Source organism: Hypanus sabinus, chromosome 20 (genome assembly GCF_030144855.1).
Source record: "Hypanus sabinus isolate sHypSab1 chromosome 20, sHypSab1.hap1, whole genome shotgun sequence".
Classification (NCBI taxonomy): Eukaryota; Metazoa; Chordata; class Chondrichthyes; order Myliobatiformes; family Dasyatidae; genus Hypanus; species Hypanus sabinus.
Genome location: NC_082725.1, coordinates 52823258 through 52842349, shown reverse-complemented (window position 1 = coordinate 52842349; position 19092 = coordinate 52823258). Strand labels below are relative to the sequence as shown.

Genomic DNA, 19092 nt, shown 5'->3' with positions numbered 1-19092 from the left:
CGGCACTCAGCTTTGCCGGATCCGGAACCAGGAAATTTTGTGAACCAGTACCGGCTAAGAAAACAGGCCTACACATTCTTAATAAATAAATCAGGGAGGGAAATTTTGGATTAGGTCTCCAGTGATAAAGAATCCTCTGAAATGTAACCCCGCGAAGCCATTTAGCGCCCATCGTAATCTCGTTAAGGCATAACACGGGGTGGCGGGATCAGTATGTGCACTCAGTATTGAGTTTGCGACCAACGTGTACGAAAGATTAAAGCGAATGCAATATGATGCTGGCTTCAAGCTGAAGATGGTTGATCTTGCTAAAGGAATGGATAATTCTGCAGCTGCTAAGAAGTTTAGTGTAAACGAGAAACAAGTGAGAGTGGAGAAAGGCAGAGGACACGCTGAGGGAAATGCCAGAGATGAAATGTGCAAACCATGGGAGAACATGCCAGTGGCCAGAACTGGAAGAAAAAGTTTGAGTGGGTGAATCACCAGCGACCGTCTGGATACATTGTTACTAGAGAAATGATTCGAGTTCAAGTGTTGAAATGGGCTGAAAAACACAGTGAGGTCAGCAAAAATTTCAAAGCTACACGAAGTTGGTGCACCCGATTTATGAATAGACGTGATCTTGTGTTGAGACAAAAAACAAAGATTGCTCAGAAAACTCCTGTGCAGTGTTGTTTACGTTCAAGAACACTGCTAGATAGATGAAGTGGGTTGCTTGAAGTGGGTTAAAGAGGTGTGGCGTCAACGTCCCGAAGATTTCGGGAAAGAAAAGTTGCTACTTGTCTGGGACGTCTTCAAAGTGCACTTGTCAGGTGAGACAAAAGCAGCATTGAAAGCTGAAAATATGGACATTGCAGTCATCCCTGGTGGTTTGATCTCTGTGCTCCAGCCACTAGATGTGAGCTTAAACAAATCGTTCAAAGAATTCATCCGACGACAGTGGAATGAATTTGACTCAAAAACAGCCAATAAATACGACCTGTCTTCCATGTATTTGTTTTTCCAAAGTTGGCACCGTGTGTATAAGCTGACCCCGTAATTTTAGGACCAAAATTTAGGGCCAAATTCTCGGCTTATACACTGGAATTTACGGTATTTAACCTGTCTCAGTGCAGTGAACATTAGGACCCGGCACTAGAGCTCTGAATCCGCAGTCTTTCCGTTCACGAAAATAATCACGATCGCGATTGAAAATAAAGTGGGAAAAAATAAAGCGATGGGAAAGAGGTAAAATGCCATCGGTCACTGGAAAAGCATTAGGCTACAGTCGATCAATGTTCGAAACAATTTTAAAGGATAAAGTGAGAAAGGCCCTGCCCCGATGAAAGCTACAATTATTACTAAGCAACGCAGTGGTTTAATTATTGAAATACGTACTTTTCAATAATTACATACATAGTGTTTTATATGAATAGAAAGGTAAAATATATACTGTTTTCTAAGAGAAACGTTTGACTAACTGACGCTAAATAATACTGGATGTAGCTGTTCTGACTTACCTAGTAAGAGAACTTATGATTTTTTTCGATCCTGATCCTCGATAACCTACACACATCCTCCCGTATACTTTAAGTCATCTCTAGATTACTTATAATACCTAATACAATGTAAATGCTGTGTAAATTGTTGTAATACTGCATTGTTTAGGGAATAATGACAAGAAAAAAAGTCTGTACATGCTCGAACAACGAGTGCTGGAAGAGCACTTCCAGGTTTTCGCGATTCGCGGTTAGTTGAACTCGTGCATGCGGAACGTGCAGATAAGGAGGGCCGACTGTAGTGTAAACGTTTTACATGGTTTTCTCTGCACCCACTGCTTTGTGGCTAGGTACGGCTGGAATGCCAAATATAATTTTGCCAGTGATGCAACTATTGTTGGCAGAATTTAAGATGGTGTAAAGGAGGTGTATAAGAGTGAGATAGATCAGCTGGTCGAGTGGTGTCATGACATTAATCTTGCTCTCAATGTCAGTAGACCAAGGAATTGATGAAGGGGAAGTCAAGGGAACACAGACTAGTCCTCGTTGAGGGAATCAGCAGTGGAAGGGGTGAGCAGTTTGAAGTTCCTGGGTGTCAACATCTCTGAAGATCTACCCTGGGCCAAAGTATTGATGTAATTCCAAAGAATTATTAGGAAGTAGAAGTTTGAGGAGGCTTGATATGTCACCGAAGACTGTTGTAAATATCTACGGATGTACCATGGAGAGCATTCTAATTGGTTGTATCACTGTTTGGGATGGAGGGGCCACAGTGCAGGATTGGATAAAGCTGCAGAAGGTTGTAAGCTCAGCCATCTCCATCATGGGTACTAGCCTCCCTGGCATCCAGGATGTCTTCAAATGGCAGAGCCTCAGTAAATCAGCATCCATCTCCCAGGACATGCCATCAGGGAGGAGGTGCAGGAGCCTGAAGGCGCATGCTCAATGTATCAGGAACAGCTTCTTCCCCTCCTGCATCACATTTCTGAATGGACCTTCTACACTACCTCACTTACTTTTTGCTCTATTTATTTAATTTAAAATTTATTTATACATTTCTTATTGTAATTTCTAGTTTTTTTTTATTATTATGGATTGCAATATACTGCTGCTGCAAAATAATAAATTTCATACACATGCCGGTGATATTAAATCCAATTCTGATTCTGACTGTTCTGTGTAGTGAGCCAGCAAACCATCATCCTCAAGTCAGATTCCTAATAGCAGCTTACAACCACCTCAGGGAGGTCCCTATTTGGAGGTAGGGTGTGCTTGGTGCTGCACAGTGCAGGCTCGACTGGAAATTACAGAAGTTGGTTCCAAATCCAAGTCATATCGGTCTTTACTTTTCATAGAAATTCTGATGTAGAGTATCATGAACAAAGTTTTGTAATCTAGATTTTTGGCAATCGAACTTGCTCTTGCACTCCTCTCTTATCCTTTCTACCTCAATTGAACAATCCTGAGGCATGGCAAAAGTGAAAATTGTAAATTTTAAGGTGTAGAGAAGAGCATATGACCTATCTTGTCAGTGTAAATAATAAGAGAGCCATTTCGTAGCTGTTGTTCACAGCTACAACAGCCTGCAGTTTACATCACTTTCATTACTGATTGAGGTACTTATTAAGAGTTTTGAGATTCTCTTCTTCCACATTTCTCTGGGCAGTAAAAACTTCGCTGAAGTAGGAAGGCTTTTAGATGAATCCAACAGCTTGTGATCACCACTATTAGTACTAGCTTTTCAGTGCAGAAGTTAAATTCCCCAGTTGCCATGGTAAGATTTGAGCTTCTGCCTCTAAATCTGTAGCAGAAGTGTATGGATCACTAATCCAGTAAAATGACCACTATTTTATTGAGCGTCTATTCCTTTCAGTCTGAGAGAAACTGAATAAATTACTTCTAATCCCTAATGTGGTGATTGGGTACTCCATTATCAGATGAGAGGGCTATGGGTAATAACATCATCAGAGTAAATATCCTGCAGTAGGTTTTTGCAAGTGAACAGTACTTTGTACTAGGTAAAGATTGAATATTTTTAGCACCTTTCAGCTGTGTGATGAATGGTCACCTTGAGTTGCTTTATTTAATGATTGAAATAATGATTGAAATAAGCCCTTTCAGCCCACTGAGCCACGGTGACCAGCAATCCCCCGATTTGAATCCTCATCTAATCACGGGACAATTTACAATGACTAATTAACCTACCAACTGGTACGAGTTTGAACTGAGGGAGGAAACTGGAAAACCCAGAAGAAACCCACGCCCTAACAGAAAGAACGTACCAACTCCTTACAGGCGGCGGTGGGAATTGAACCTGACTCACCTGTACTGTCAAGCATTGTGCTGACCACTACCTTTTTGACATTTAGAAATGGTACTAGCGGGGGTGGGGGAGAAGAAAGTACGGTGGGAAAAATGTGAATAATTCAATATGAACGTAATGGTTAAACTTGTGTTGTAACTCATTAAGCACAGATTGTTGCCTCCAAACATATCCATTCACTAAAAAATCTGGCTTGGCGAAAGTCAGGAGTAAGATCTAGTACCTCCTGGTACACGTTTCTCAACTCCACTTGGCCAGATGAATGAAAGAGATGCTGTTGATTAAGTCATTCCGCTGTAGTGTTGTTCATAATTCTGCCATCGTAATCTTCAGTAGTGAAGGGGTAACTCATGTAACAGAATACCTTTGCCTTCAGCTGTTGCCAAACCTTTACCACCTGCGAGGAGCTTCTTGGACTGGATTCAGTGGTTCATCCAATCCCATTGAGGAAAAGCTGGAATCCATGGCTGGAGAAGTCACACGGGTTGTGGACGAACAACTCAAGGTACACGCATGTGATTGGAATCTTAATCTACCAGTTGTTTTTAAACCCATGTTGACTATTTTCTGATAGTTTTAATGATAAAGGATCAGCAGGTTCTAAAGTATACACCTAGCTGTAAATACTAGCAAGTTTAAGATATTTAATGCCACACAAGAGTAGAAATTCCAATCAGCATTATTCAGCTTATTATGCAAAGCGTCTATTCAATAGTGACTGCAGCAGTACCAGAGTGATGGGCTTATGTAGCATAGAAACAGGCACGTCAGACTTCCAAGGCCACACCATCAGTCATTTGCAGTATTCTCCCACCATTCTCATCGACTTTCCTCAGATTCGAAAACACAAGGAAAACGCAATTGATTTACCAATTTTAAATCTCATAGTGGTTTTTTTGTGCCCATTGTATTGCACTGATTAGACAATGCTTGGTGTTTGGGAATCATAAAAGCTCGATCCTTTCCAACACACACAAAATGCTGGAGGAACTCAGCAGGCCAGGCAGCATCTAGGAAAAGAGTACAGGGTTTTGGCCTGAAGCATCGACTGTACTCTTTTCTTGCATGCTGCCTGGCCTGCTGAGTTCCTCCTGCATCTTGTGTGTGCTGCTCAGACTTCTAGCATCTGAACATTTCCACTCGTTTGTGATTGGATCTCAATCCTTTCAGTCTTTGATTAATGTCTGAAGGAAGTAGTGTGTCCAGCTTTCAATGACGGAGGGATAACACCCTGGAACAATCAGATAATGAGATGACATTCATTGATGTGGACTGTGTTATTGGCATTCCCTGACGCTGATTGGACTGGCTATTGCTGGCAGCTCGACACACAAGATCCAGAGCTTGCCTATTTAAATGACATTAAATCCAGGACTTCCACGTTGGTGCTGAGAAACATGGAAGTTTTACTGACAGGTTCAGAATTGAGACATCAACAGAAAGCAGTCCTGCTTAATTCCCCAGCAATTACTCCAGTGAATTGCCTCCCAGGTCCTGAGACTGAGATGTTATTGATTTTCCTGCTTATGGTAAGGCATTGAATTAGGGAGCAAAGGGGATCTTCTTTATAAATTATTTGACTTTTTTTCTCGTATCTTTTAGCAATTTCATTAAAATCCTATGAGAAAATTTTAGATCGTTCCCCTCAGTTTGAACAGGGTTTATTTATGTAAATGCTTGAAAAATTTGTGGAAGCTATTAGCTCTCAGCTTTGACAGGTGGCAAAGCTAACCGACAACAGAAAATTGGCCTTTATTCATCCTGGGTTCAACACGTTTTACCAAAGAATTGTTGCTGCTTTGTTACTTGTGTTCAGTTTTATTTTGTTCTGTGTTGTATTGCCAAGCTTCATGGGCATGCTATGTTGGCATCGGAATAGGTGGCAACGCTTACCCCCAGCACGTCCCTAGGTTGTATTTCACTGTGTGCTTCGATGTAAATGTGATAAATATATCGGAATCTGAATTTTGATGATTTTATGGATTCAGCTCCCTGTTGTGATGAATTTGTAAATAAATAGATACATATGTTTTAGTTTACAATTGAACCATCAGTGACGCAACTGTGCCCAATGCTGCTGCACACAGACTGAGGACTGAACAGCTATGTGGAGTCGAGTTGCTTGGGCTCTGTGAGCTGCATTACAAGGGTTATCAGTGGGCCATGTATGGAGAGCTACAGTAAATGACTAAGGCAGAGAGGTGAAGCCACAAAGGGATTTAAACAAAAGTGTGGGACATAAGCTCTTCTCGGGCTTCCAGCCAGGTACAGATATTGATTTTAACTGACATTTCAAAGACAAACTCTGCCGCCTTCATCAGGGATGATGCCTGGGCATGTCCAGTGTGGTGGTATTTATACCCCCATCATTTGTTCCTCCTGATTGGTTAGTCATCATCCAATCAAGTATCCACTGTTCATCTTGTTTACAATCAAATTCCAGTCCTTACTTAGAGTGAGACCTTCACCTTTGTTAAAATTCTTCTCCACTAGGTTTATTTCATTGGCTTCCTTCACCAGGCAGACAGCCAGGACGCGTACTGGAAACTCGCATCAAGAAGCGCAGGAGGTGTATCTGTTTGGGTTACCTGGAGAGATCAGCGATAGCAGAACTTTGCATTTGCAATGGCCATAGGATAACAATACTACTGATTGCACAATACTACTGCATCGGCCAATGGCTTTTGGTACAGTCATCGAAGGAAGCCATTGAAATAAAACTGGAGGAGAAGACTTTCAACAAAGACGATGGTCTAGCTCTAAGTAAAAACTGGAGTTTGATTATACATACGGTGGGACAGCAGAAACCTGATTGGATGATGATAAACCAATCAGGAGCAACAGATGTCAAAGGTATAAATACCACCGGACTAGACATGCCCAGGCGTATCCCTGACGAAGATGGAAGAGTTTGTCATCAAAACGTCAGTTAAATTCAATACCTGTATCCGGCTGAAGCCCAAGAAGAGTTTATTCATCATGCAGGGAAAGGACTAGATCTTTTTTCTGAAGAATGGAATTTTGGTCTGATTGGTTTTCAGTAGCACTGGAAGAGTTTGTAGGGCAAAGCTGGACAACAAATCTTGACCTGGACTAAAGTTGTTATTGAAGAGTATTTCTAAGATCTATTTCTTAGAGTGGTGACAAGTCAGATGCAGGATGTGACTCTGCTGAAAGTAACTCAGTACATCTGTAGCTTTGTGCTGTTAATTGCTGTGAGTGGATTTCTTTGAGCTCCCCCTTAAAAGAATACTGGACAGATAATTGTTTAATTGCTTCCTCTGTTTATCACACAACCAATTCAGGCACTTAGATGAATGCCAAAACCCCTCCACCTGTATGAGTAACAACACACACAAAATGCTGGTGGAACACAGCAGGCCAGGCAGCATCTATAGGGAGAAGCGCTGTCGACGTTTTGGGCCGAGATCTCCCTATAGATGCTGCCTGGCCTGCTGTGTTCCACCAGCATTTTGTGTGTGTTGTTGTTTGAATTTCCAGCATCTGCAGATTTCCTTGTGTTCCACCTGTATGAATGTTAGCTTGCTGTCTGCATACAGCTTTAACTTCCAATTGTTTTGCTTTCCATTACAGATTATGTTGGAGTCCATGGTAGATGCAGCTGAAGGGCTCTGCCCTCACGTGATGAAGAAGGCCCACCTGCGGCAGAATCTGATAGAGGCCTCCACTGAGAAAGTTTCCATTCCACGCACCTTTATCAAGAATGTTCTGCTTGAGCAGTCGGGCATCGATATTCTTAATAAAATTAGGTATTTTAACACTTGATTGCATTCTACATAGTACAGCGGTATACTAATTGCAGTAGGCTGATGAAATCACTCAATATATCAGAATTTGTGTGTGATGAGTTTAAAATAATTTATTAAAACACACAGCAAAGTGCCAGTAATTCAGCATTCAGTTGTTCGTAAAACCCAGTGCTTTTTTAGTATTGAGTTTATAAGTGTGGAACGTGAACCAGGTCTGGACTGTGCAGGGTGAATGGCTGGTACCGTAGTCGGAATCTGAGATACTGTGGGTCAGAAACGTGGGTGGCTGTGTTTGCAACAAGAGCCAAAGCCTGAAACGCTTCTGTATTTCCTGATCCCTTTATGGTCAACTTTTTCACTGGAAAATGCATTGTATTGCTGTGTAACATGTTTTTAAGCAAATATGAATCTCTTTGGGTATTAATAGGAGTAAGATCCAGAAATTCTGCAAGTCTGGCCTACCAAAATCCGAAAAGAGTTGGATTATTAAAGGTTTACTGTATAAAATTTACTCCAACGGGATAGATGCTGGAGCAACATTTCTCTTGCCTGGGAAATCTAATGCAGAAAATGAAAATGTCAGAATAAGCCTATTGAGGATTGAGATAAGAAAATATTTCTATAAAATGGTGCAAATATTTGAAATTTCCAAATTTATCATGTTGGTGATAGTCCCATGTTGAATATGTCAGAGATAACCCATGAAAGATATGGGTGTTGCTAGATTTACAGAGCAACTACATTCCTGAAAAAAATTTTGTAAATTAGAAAGACTGACTGAAGTGCATTCTGCTACCATGCATTCCAGTGGGTGGAGAATGTTATTTTTAGAGCAAAAAAAAATGGTTTGTAAATCAAAGGTATTTAAAGATTCAATAGCATTATAGCAGAAATTTGTAAATACATTTGTTAAAGAGCACCTGCATTTGGATAGCAAAACAATTTTTTTAAAAAGTTGTGGGGAAGTGTGGGAATGTGGAGTTGATGTAGAAGATCTTCTGTAAACTTATGGCAGATTGGGCTTGAATACTTCACATATCCCTCTTGCTTGTATTTTAGTAGAATTGCACTGAAAGTTAGAATTCTGATACTTTGGATCCAACGTTCTTTCTGTTGTCAGGAAAGAGGTGTAAAGCTTGTTGCTTCACCATTGATTTAGTAAGAAAGATAATTGGAAATGGGAAATGGTGGGAGTCCAAAAACAAAGAAGAAAGGAAGAAGAAGAATAAAGATAGCAAGCAAAATGTGCTCTACTCTTCTTACAGCCCAGACATAAGAGACATTTGGATCAAATTTGTAGATTTACCAATCAGGTAGCCCCCATTCAAATAAGGCAATACCAGAGGAACCTCCAGAATCACGTGAAGAACTGTAACTTGGAGGACACACTGAACAATTGCATGCAAGTCCCATGTTGGAAGCCAACACCTTATTGTGGAAATGGGGCTTATCCCTTTCTTCCACGTAATTTGTTAGGATCTTGTTATTTGGGGTTTGCCTTTCCTGCTGAGACATGCACAAACCTCACCTTTACTTCCTGAGTCTAGAAGTAAATGAGACATTTCAGAGGCTCATTTTACTCCAATTTTGTTCCCATTTTATGGTGTTGTGAGCAGTGTAAGACAGATTAAAAATCCTGCTGCAGCTTTAGAATAGGTAAGCAAAGGTGCCATGGTAGCGTAGTGGTTAGTGTGATGCGATTACAGCTTGCGGTGTTCTGGAGTTGGAATTTCTTTTCCGGCACTTCTGTATGGTCTCGCCGTGGAATGCCTGTGTTTTCCCCAGGTGCTCAGGTTTCCTCCCACAGTTAGGTAGAATGACCTGTCATTAGGTTATGGTTAATCGGGTTTGCAGGGGTTGCGCGGTGTGGGCCAGAGGGGCCACACTGTATCACATAATAAACAAGTGACAATTCTGATACCTTGGAGAAAGTTACAGCAGAAATGGTCGCCAAGCTTGAGGGGCCGAGGGGCCTGGTGGCCACCTCCTGCTCTTGATTTTTTTTAATGTTCTTGTTGACCAAGTTTGTAGCATTCCTTGAATGTTGAATCCCAACAGTTTCTGAATGAGCCAGTCAGACCTATTGGTGGTGTGGGGTCCTTACCCAGTTCCTGATCCAAAACTCCTTAAAATTTCACTTTTAATTGAATGTGCTCTTTGAGGGAAGTGAAAATGTGGAAGAGGACTGGTCATGAGTTGAAGTTATAGGGAACTTAAAGGCTGAAAGAAATATATCTATAAACATGACGAGTTTCCCCGTGTTACAGAAGGTGATTGAATTCTCTCTATTATCTTTGCAATTCTCATGCAGTGAAGTCAGGCTGACAGTTGCATCGTTTCTGTCTGATCATATAGTAGATGAGATCCTGGAAGCACTTTCAAGCTCACAACACAAACTGGTAAGTGGCAAACCTACAATATTTGATTTGTTCGTCATTTACGAATGCTTTTGGTGGGAAATGAGAGAAAAAAATAATAATCTGGGTAGATGGACAATGAAGTAGGGCCATAGTTTTGCATTTTGCTTGAAGTAATGCTTCTGCTGCATATGGTGTGACTGTTTCACCACAATGAAAGTTGGGCTTCATAGAAAAATAGAAATCTACAGCACGTTACAGGCCCTTCGACCCACAATGTTGTGCCGACCATGTAACCTTCTCTAGAAACTGCATAGAATTTCCCGACCGCATGGCCCTCTATTTTTCTAAGCTCCATGTACCTACCTAAGAGTCTCTTAAAAGACCCTTTTTAATCCGCCTCTAACGCTGTCAATGGCAGTGTATTCTATGCACCCACCACTGTCTGTGTGAAAATCTGACTTCTGGGAGTATTAGTACAAATAGCCACTTCTTCTCTCAATTAAAAGTTAATATAAGGCGACACCTGCAACTAAATTAGATTGGTCATGCAGAAGTGCCCCGCAGAATTCTTGCTCCATAGAGGCTCAGTCTCCAAACAGGCTCAGTCCAGACTCACACTCCAAACAGGCTCAGTCCAGACTCACACTCCAAACAGGCTCAGTCCAGACTCACACTCCAAACAGGCTCAGTCCAGACTCACACTCCAAACAGGCTCAGTCCAGACTCACACTCCAAACAGTCTCAGTCCAGACTCACACTCCAAACAGGCTCAGTCCAGACTGGCACTCCAAACAGGCTCAGTCCAGACTCACACTCCAAACAGGCTCAGTCCAGACTCACACTCCAAACAGGCTCAGTCCAGACTCACACTCCAAACAGGCTCAGTCCAGACTCACACTCCAAACAGGCTCAGTCCAGACTCAGTCCAGACTCACACTCCAAACAGGCTCAGTCCAGACTCACACTCCAAACAGGCTCAGTCCAGACTCAGTCCAGACTCACACTCCAAACAGGCTCAGTCCAGACTCACACTCCAAACAGGCTCAGTCCAGACTCACACTCCAAACAGGCTCAGTCCAGACTCACACTCCAAACAGGCTCAGTCCAGACTCACACTCCAAACAGGCTCAGTCCAGACTCGCACTCCAAACAGGCTCAGTCCAGACTCACACTCCAAACAGGCTCAGTCCAGACTCACACTCCAAACAGGCTCAGTCCAGACTCACACTCCAAACAGGCTCAGTCCAGACTCACACTCCAAACAGGCTCAGTCCAGACTCACACTCCAAACAGGCTCAGTCCAGACTCACACTCCAAACAGGCTCAGTCCAGACTCACACTCCAAACAGGCTCAGTCCAGACTCACACTCCAAGCAGGCTCAGTCCAGACTCACACTCCAAACAGGCTCAGTCCAGACTCACACTCCAAACAGGCTCAGTCCAGACTCACACTCCAGACAGGCTCAGTCCAGACTCACACTCCAAACAGGCTCAGTCCAGACTCACACTCCAAACAGGCTCAGTCCAGACTCACACTCCAAACAGGCTCAGTCCAGACTCACACTCCAGACAGGCTCAGTCCAGACTCACACTCCAAACAGGCTCAGTCCAGACTCGCACTCCAAACAGGCTCAGTCCAGACTCACACTCCAAACAGGCTCAGTCCAGACTCACACTCCAAACAGGCTCAGTCCAGACTCACACTCCAAACAGGCTCAGTCCAGACTCACACTCCAAACAGGCTCAGTCCAGACTCGCACTCCACACAGGCTCAGTCCAGACTCACACTCCAAACAGGCTCAGTCCAGACTCCCACTCCAAACAGTCTCAGTCCAGACTCCCACTCCAAACAGGCTCAGTCCAGACTCACACTCCAAACAGGCTCAGTCCAGACTCACACTCCAGACAGGCTCAGTCCAGACTCACACTCCAGACAGACTCAGTCCAGACTCGCACTCCAAACAGGCTCAGTCCAGACTCACACTCCAAACAGGCTCAGTCCAGACTCACACTCCAAACAGGCTCAGTCCAGACTCACACTCCAAACAGGCTCAGTCCAGACTCACACTCCAAACAGGCTCAGTCCAGACTCGCACTCCAAACAGGCTCAGTCCAGACTCACACTCCAAACAGGCTCAGTCCAGACTCGCACTCCAAACAGGCTCAGTCCAGACTGGCACTCCAAACAGGCTCAGTCCAGACTCACACTCCAAACAGGCTCAGTCCAGACTCACACTCCAAACAGGCTCAGTCCAGACTCACACTCCAAACAGTCTCAGTCCAGACTCACACTCCAAACAGGCTCAGTCCAGACTCACACTCCAGACAGGCTCAGTCCAGACTCACACTCCAAACAGGCTGTCCAGACTCACACTCCAAACAGGCTCAGTCCAGACTCACACTCCAAACAGGCTCAGTCCAGACTCACACTCCAAACAGGCAGTCCAGACTCACACTCCAAACAGGCTCAGTCCAGACTCGCACTCCAAACAGGCTCAGTCCAGACTCACACTCCAGACAGGCTCAGTCCAGACTCACACTCCAAACAGGCTCAGTCCAGACTCACACTCCAAACAGGCTCAGTCCAGACTCACACTCCAAACAGGCTCAGTCCAGACTCACACTCCAAACAGGCTCAGTCCAGACTCACACTCCAAACAGGCTCAGTCCAGATTCACACTCCAAACAGGCTCAGTCCAGACTCACACTCCAAACAGGCTCAGTCCAGACTCGCACTCCAAACAGGCTCAGTCCAGACTCACACTCCAAACAGGCTCAGTCCAGACTCACACTCCAGACAGGCTCAGTCCAGACTCACACTCCAAACAGTCTCAGTCCAGACTCAGTCCAGACTCGCACTCCAAACAGGCTCAGTCCAGGCTCACACTCCAAACAGGCTCAGTCCAGACTCACACTCCAGACAGGCTCAGTCCAGCCTTGCACTCCAAACAGGCTCAGTCCAGACTCACACTCCAAACAGGCTCAGTCCAGATTCACACTCCAAACAGGCTCAGTCCAGACTCGCACTCCAAGCAGGCTCAGTCCAGACTCACACTCCAAACAGGCTCAGTCCAGACTCACACTCCAAACAGGCTCAGTCCAGACTCACACTCCAAACAGGCTCAGTCCAGACTCACACTCCAAACAGGCTCAGTCCAGACTCGCACTCCAAACAGGCTCAGTCCAGACTCACACTCCAAACAGGCTCAGTCCAGACTCGCACTCCAAACTGGCTCAGTCCAGACTCGCAGTTAGCAACATGTAGACATGGAGTTATGAAGTTTATATCCCTGAAGGAGATGTCTCTGCTGGTTCTTTACTAGAACAATTCATAAATTATTTCCTCCATTTCACAGCTTCCCATCATTACTCCTTTTTTCATTTTAAATATTTATCCTCCTTATTCCGTTTTATCCTCCCAAGTTACGGTAATTGATCTTGAAGTCAGTTATCAGTGGATCAGAATCAGCTTGAACCGTGTTGAGGAGTGTTGTTGGGAGTTGTCAACATTGAAATTGGCAGTGCATAGTTTTTAACCTCTGCATATCGCCTTAAGAATTCAAAAGTGTTTTCTGTACAGAGCATGGCATTTCAATTTTCTCCAAGAGTTATCTAAACTGAGATTCAATACAGCATTTTCTGTAGGTTGACCAGGCTTGCAGTCAAGACTTATGTTGCTTGTGTGGCATTTCTTCATAATTCCATCTGCAGTGAACTCTCAGATGAACAGACTTTGTTTAGTTTATGGTCGTAAAATGAACCAAGAATTCCATGAATCCAACCCATTTTCTCATTAACTACAGATAGTTAATATGTTCTTGTACCGCTTGAAGTAGTTCAACACTACTTTTGATTTTAAGAAAAGAACACAGCACAATTCCGATATCTTCATACAATTAGGACAGGTTTGATGCATTTCATGCAATAATAGATACTGCTCTTGAACCCTCTGATCCTGCTTGAGCTAAACATGCCCATTTGGTTAGTATTCCGGAGACTGTGGGAATATCAGGTGCAGCATACTTTCCCTGGAGAGGAGATGACCACCTCCAGATCATTCTGCCAAATGTTACCTGTGACAAAAAACATTTTCCAACTACTGTGGTACTTTTGCTGCAGCTTTGGAATTAGGTCTTTGAGTTTGACTTTAAAATACAATCTGTATATACAGTACATTTGAAATAATTCTCTATGCTCTTGAGTGCTTTGATTCTATATTGTGAGCTACTTTGTGAAGTGTTGTGCTGAAGCGACATTCATGAAAGTTTACTTTTGAGTTGAAGTTTTGCTTTGTACACAGTGCAATGTTGCTCTTTTCCCTTCAGTCATCATACAACCACACCAAATGGCCCTATCAGTGATGCTTATACTATGAAGCACTTTTCATTGGAATTGGTTAATTATTGTCATGTGCACCAAGGTACATTGAAAGACTTGTCTGGTATACTATTCATGCAGATCAAATCATTCCACAGTGCATTGAAGCAGAACAAGGGAAAACAATAACAGAAAGCAGAATAAAGTGCAACAGCTACAGAGAAAGTGAACAATAAAGTGCAAGGTCACACTGCAGTTACAGAGAAATGTACAGTTGTAACAAAATGCCAAATGTTAGAATAAATCCAAGAGCTATCCGAACATTGATAAAGTTCTGAGCGCTAGATTCTACTGAAGAGACCAATTAAAAAGAATATCCCTTGCATTTTGATACTAAAGTTGCTAAATATATTTTGCAGAGGATTGAAAATTCTAGTGTCACTGATAACCATTTCTGTTTTGATGATTCAAACACAAAATACATATTAACTAATTTAATTGTAATGAATTAGTTGGTAACTCATTAATATACTTAATCAAAATTATTCAAATGGTTCACTTTAATATCAGAGAACGTATACAGTATGCAACCTGAAATTCTTACTCTTCGTGGACATCTACGAAACAAGAAACCCCATAGAATAAATGATAGGACATCAGAACCCCAAAGCCCCCTCCCACTTCCATACAGAAGCAGCAGCGAAGCATCAACCTCGCCTCCCCTCGCTTGCATCAGAAGTATCCACCCCCCCAGCCCCCCAACCACGCAAACAATAGCAGAAAGCCCCCCAGAGAGAGCTTGATCTAGTCCATCAAAAACTACAGTCCATTACCCAGCTCTTCGTTATCTCAGACAGGCCCTCTCCATCGAGGGAGAGAGAGGGTGCTCCCGCAACGAGGGCGGAGAGCTGCAACTGGCTGTTCCAACGTTACAGTCTTCTGTCACTTCTTCTAGCCCCCATCTCGAGGACCAACAGACTCTCGCTCTCCATCGTAAGAGAGAGAGCGGGATCACTCGAGTACAGAGAGTTTCTTCCGACTGCTGTCTTGATGTTTCAGTCTCCCACAATACTTCAGTTGGCGAGGAACCGGGTTGTCTCCGTTCCCCAAAGACACACGGCTTCCAGGCCATTCCTGGAGACAGTGAAGTGCCGGGCTGCACAGCTGGCCCAAAACCTCACCGCTTGTGAAGAACCATAGTCTGAACTATAGATCACAGACTCTGACAGAACCCCAACCACCTTAAAAAGAAAGAAAGACATAAGAGAAGAATAAGCTGTTTTGTAGACAAACTGGAAGGAGTCACCTGGGTCTGCAAAAACCGCAGGTGCCATCTTCTCTAGCCCCTGCTCCACATACAGACATTTAATTAGATTTGAGTTTTAAAACTTTTTAGGTTGATGAATTGAAAATACTAGAATTGAATCACTTAAGATGCATTTGCTTGAGATGGGTGAGGATTATAATCCTGTTAGTTATCATTTGGTCTTTATAGTCAGACATGATGCGGCAAAATTCTGATCAGCATTCTCACGTAGAAATGTGGATCTGAAAATATTCTGCTTCCTAGAGGATAGCAATTATACCGCTGATTGAAGGCATGGATGGAAAGTGGTGATTTAACAACTGTAGCATAAGAAGATTAGCATTTGTGCTGAAGGGACAGAGCAGGCAGACGGTACTTGTGAAGGTTGGAAGTGGACTGGAGGGTTTTCAGTTCTGGCATCATAGAAAGGAGTGATGGAAAGGAAGAATCATTGGTGATACAATGCCATTTTAGTAATAAAGAAAGTGAATACCTAAATGTATGTTGCACCCTTCACAACATCAGCCATTGCAATGCACTCTTCTGCCAATAGTAATGCATCTTCTGAGTGAGTCTACAAATTGTAGCCACTGATGGTATTGTAGAAATCACTCGTTAGTCTGTCTAGTGATATTGGTGTAGGGATGGATGTTGGCCAGAATACTACATACACTGCTTTTCTTCATAAAAGTGGGATTTTGTTTTGGGGTCCAATTGAGAAAGTATTGGTTTTGCGTTTTAACCAAAATGTGGCAGATTGTACTCAGTATTGAAGCAAGGGTTGCGTATGCTGAAAGATCATACGAATATTTATAAAGTTAAGGAGTTACAGCATGGACCAGGCTCTTTGGCCCAACATCCATGCCTAACAGGCTGCCTTCCTGAGTTAGTCTCATTTTCCTGAAGTTGGCCCAGCTCCCTTGATGCTTTTCCTATCCGTGAACCTGGCCAAATAACTTAAATATAGTAATAGTATCCTCTTCCTCTGACAGCTCACATGCTTCACCTTGTAGTAGGTTTGCTGAATTATCGATGGCAATCACATAGGCTTGAGAGACTTGAGTGAGCAAGGCGAGCTTAATTAAAAGAACAAATGCCTCAGTTACTAATTGAGTTAAGGCTTGGTGTGAGATCTGATTTTTTTTAAATAAAGGAGACAAGCTTTCTATACTATGGAGTGTGATTGTATTACATTTGCAAATTATGCTTGCACCACTGAAAATTAATTGCCACACAGTTTCCATGTGGTGATTGCTGCTGCTTGCATTTTGGTAAAAATATTATTCAGTCTTATTTCCACCCAATTGTATCAAGACAAGATAATGATCCATGGAGTTGGGGGTAATGTATTAGCAAGAGTAGAGGATTGGTTAAAGGTTGGATGATGGGCATTTCTCTCATTGGTGGTTAATGGTGACTGAAGTTCCACAGGAATAGATGACCACAATGATCATTAACAATCTGGAAGAGGGGACCGGGTGTAGCGTATCTAATTTTGTTGACGACAGTGAACTGAGTGGAGAAGCAAATTGTATGGAGGACGCAGAGAGTCTGCAAAGGCATACAGGTGGGTTAAGTGAGGGGGTCTGGCAGATGGAGTGCAACATTGGTAAATGCGAGGGCATCCACTCGAAGGAAAAATCGAAGATGAGGTTGTTATGCAAATGCTGAAAGATTGTGGTATGCTGTTACACAGAGGGACTTGGGTATGTGTGCATGAAACACAAAAGGTTGGTTTGCAGGTACAGCAGGTTATCAAGAAGGCAAATGGAATGTTGAGCTTCATAGCTGGATGGATCAAATTTAAGAGCAGGGAGGCTAATCTGCTATTTTATAGGGTACTGGTGAGGCCGCACCTGGAGTATTGTGTGCAGTTCTGGTCTCTGTTCTTGAGGAGAGACGTATTGGCTTTGGAGGTAGTGCAAAGGAGGTTCATGAGGTTGATTCCTGAGATGAGGGTGTTGATCTATGAAGAAGAGATTGAGTCATCTGGGGCTATGCTCGTGGGAATTCAGAAGAATAAGAGGAGATCTTATAGAAACATTAAAAAATTTATGAGCAGGGTAGATAAGATGGAAGCAGGAAAGTTGTTTCTACTGGTAAGTGAGTCTAGAACTGGGGACATAGCCTCAAGATTCAGAGCAATAAATTTACAATAGCAATGAGGAGAAATTGTTTTTTCCAGAGAGTAGTAAGTAGTGGAATTCTCTGCTCAAGAAAGCAGTAGATGCTTCATTAATTCAATTCAAGTTTAATTGTCATTCAACTGTACATGAATACTCATGAGTACAGCCAAACAAGACAGTGCTACTCTGAGGCCAAGACACAAAACACAGTACCACTAGTTTCACGCGGCACAAAGCACGTGTAGCAAGTATAAAATAGAAAGATACAGCCACGCAATAAAAAAAGTCCAAACTCGAGCCATCCTGTGCAGCCAAAATCTGCAAACAGCCACAATAAAGCTTGTCTTCTGTCGAGTGAACACTCGTTGGTGGGGAGGAGGAGATGCGGCAGCACTGATTCCAGCCTGCACCACACTGCCCCTGGTGGAGTGCCCTGGCTCTGACATCTGTCCCTCGGCGGTTATAAATAGGTGACACTGGGGCTTCAGGCCCTGAGTCCATTGAATGCCACAAAAATCTACAGTCGCCCATAACAGAGCTTGTCATCTGCTGAGCGTATATTTTGGCGGGGGGGGGGGGGGGGAGGTTGGTGAGCATAGACTTCAGCCTGGACGCCACGCCACACCACCCCCAGTGGAGCACCCCTACTCCGACACTTCTCTATAAACAGGCGAGACCGTGGCTTGAGGCCTAGTCCTTACTACGACCGAGCCTTCCATTTTTTTCCCTCTGCGGTAGACCCGCGGCACTTTAAGTTCTTAATGTGTAGCAGGATCTTGCGATTACTAAAAATGTCTTTAGGACCCTGTTAGAAAGATTTTTGCAAAGCTGAAGAATCAAGGGGGAAAGGCAGGTAGGTGGGGCTGAGTCTACAGCCAGATCAGCCTGACCCTATCGAAAGGTGAAACAGACTCAGATGGTTAGCTGCTCCTGCTCCTACTTCTTATGTTTTTAAGTTACATGCTTTAATTTTGGCTGTTTTAAAATAAAGTAGAATTCAGAACTGCATTCCAAGTGTCATAACAATCTGAAGTTAACCCTCTGACCAATAAAAAGACAAAATGCTGGCAGAACTCAGCAGGCCAGACAGCATCTATGGGAGAAGGTAGTGACGACGTTTCGGGCCGAAACCCTTCATCAGGAGTGAAGTAACATGGGATGGTGGAGAGGGGATAAGAAGTGGGGGGAGGGATGAAGTAGAGAGCTGGGAAGTGATAGGCTGGAGGGAAATGTGCTGGGGGGAAGGTGGAGAATTATGGGAAATAAAAGAGAAAGAAAGGTAGGGCTGGGGGGAGATTATAGTGAGGGGGGAAAGAGAGGGAAAGAGAACCAGACTAAAATTATAGATAGGGATGGGGGTAAGGGGGGGGGGCAGGGGTATCAACGGAGGTCTGTGAGTTGAGTGTTCATGC

General features: G+C 43.4%; 1 protein-coding gene across 6 annotated transcripts in view; it reads left to right on the top strand.

Annotated features, from left to right (window-relative positions):
* LOC132378539 (F-actin-uncapping protein LRRC16A-like) overlaps positions 1-19092 on the top strand; it is a 331671-nt gene that overhangs the window by 245262 nt on the left and 67317 nt on the right. For all 6 annotated transcript variants that reach the window (XM_059945517.1, XM_059945515.1, XM_059945516.1 and 3 more), the window contains 3 exons: positions 4178-4306; positions 7396-7571; positions 9883-9970. In XM_059945517.1, the coding sequence (XP_059801500.1) occupies positions 4178-4306; positions 7396-7571; positions 9883-9970 (393 nt within the window). The remainder of the gene's footprint in view (positions 1-4177; positions 4307-7395; positions 7572-9882; positions 9971-19092) is intronic.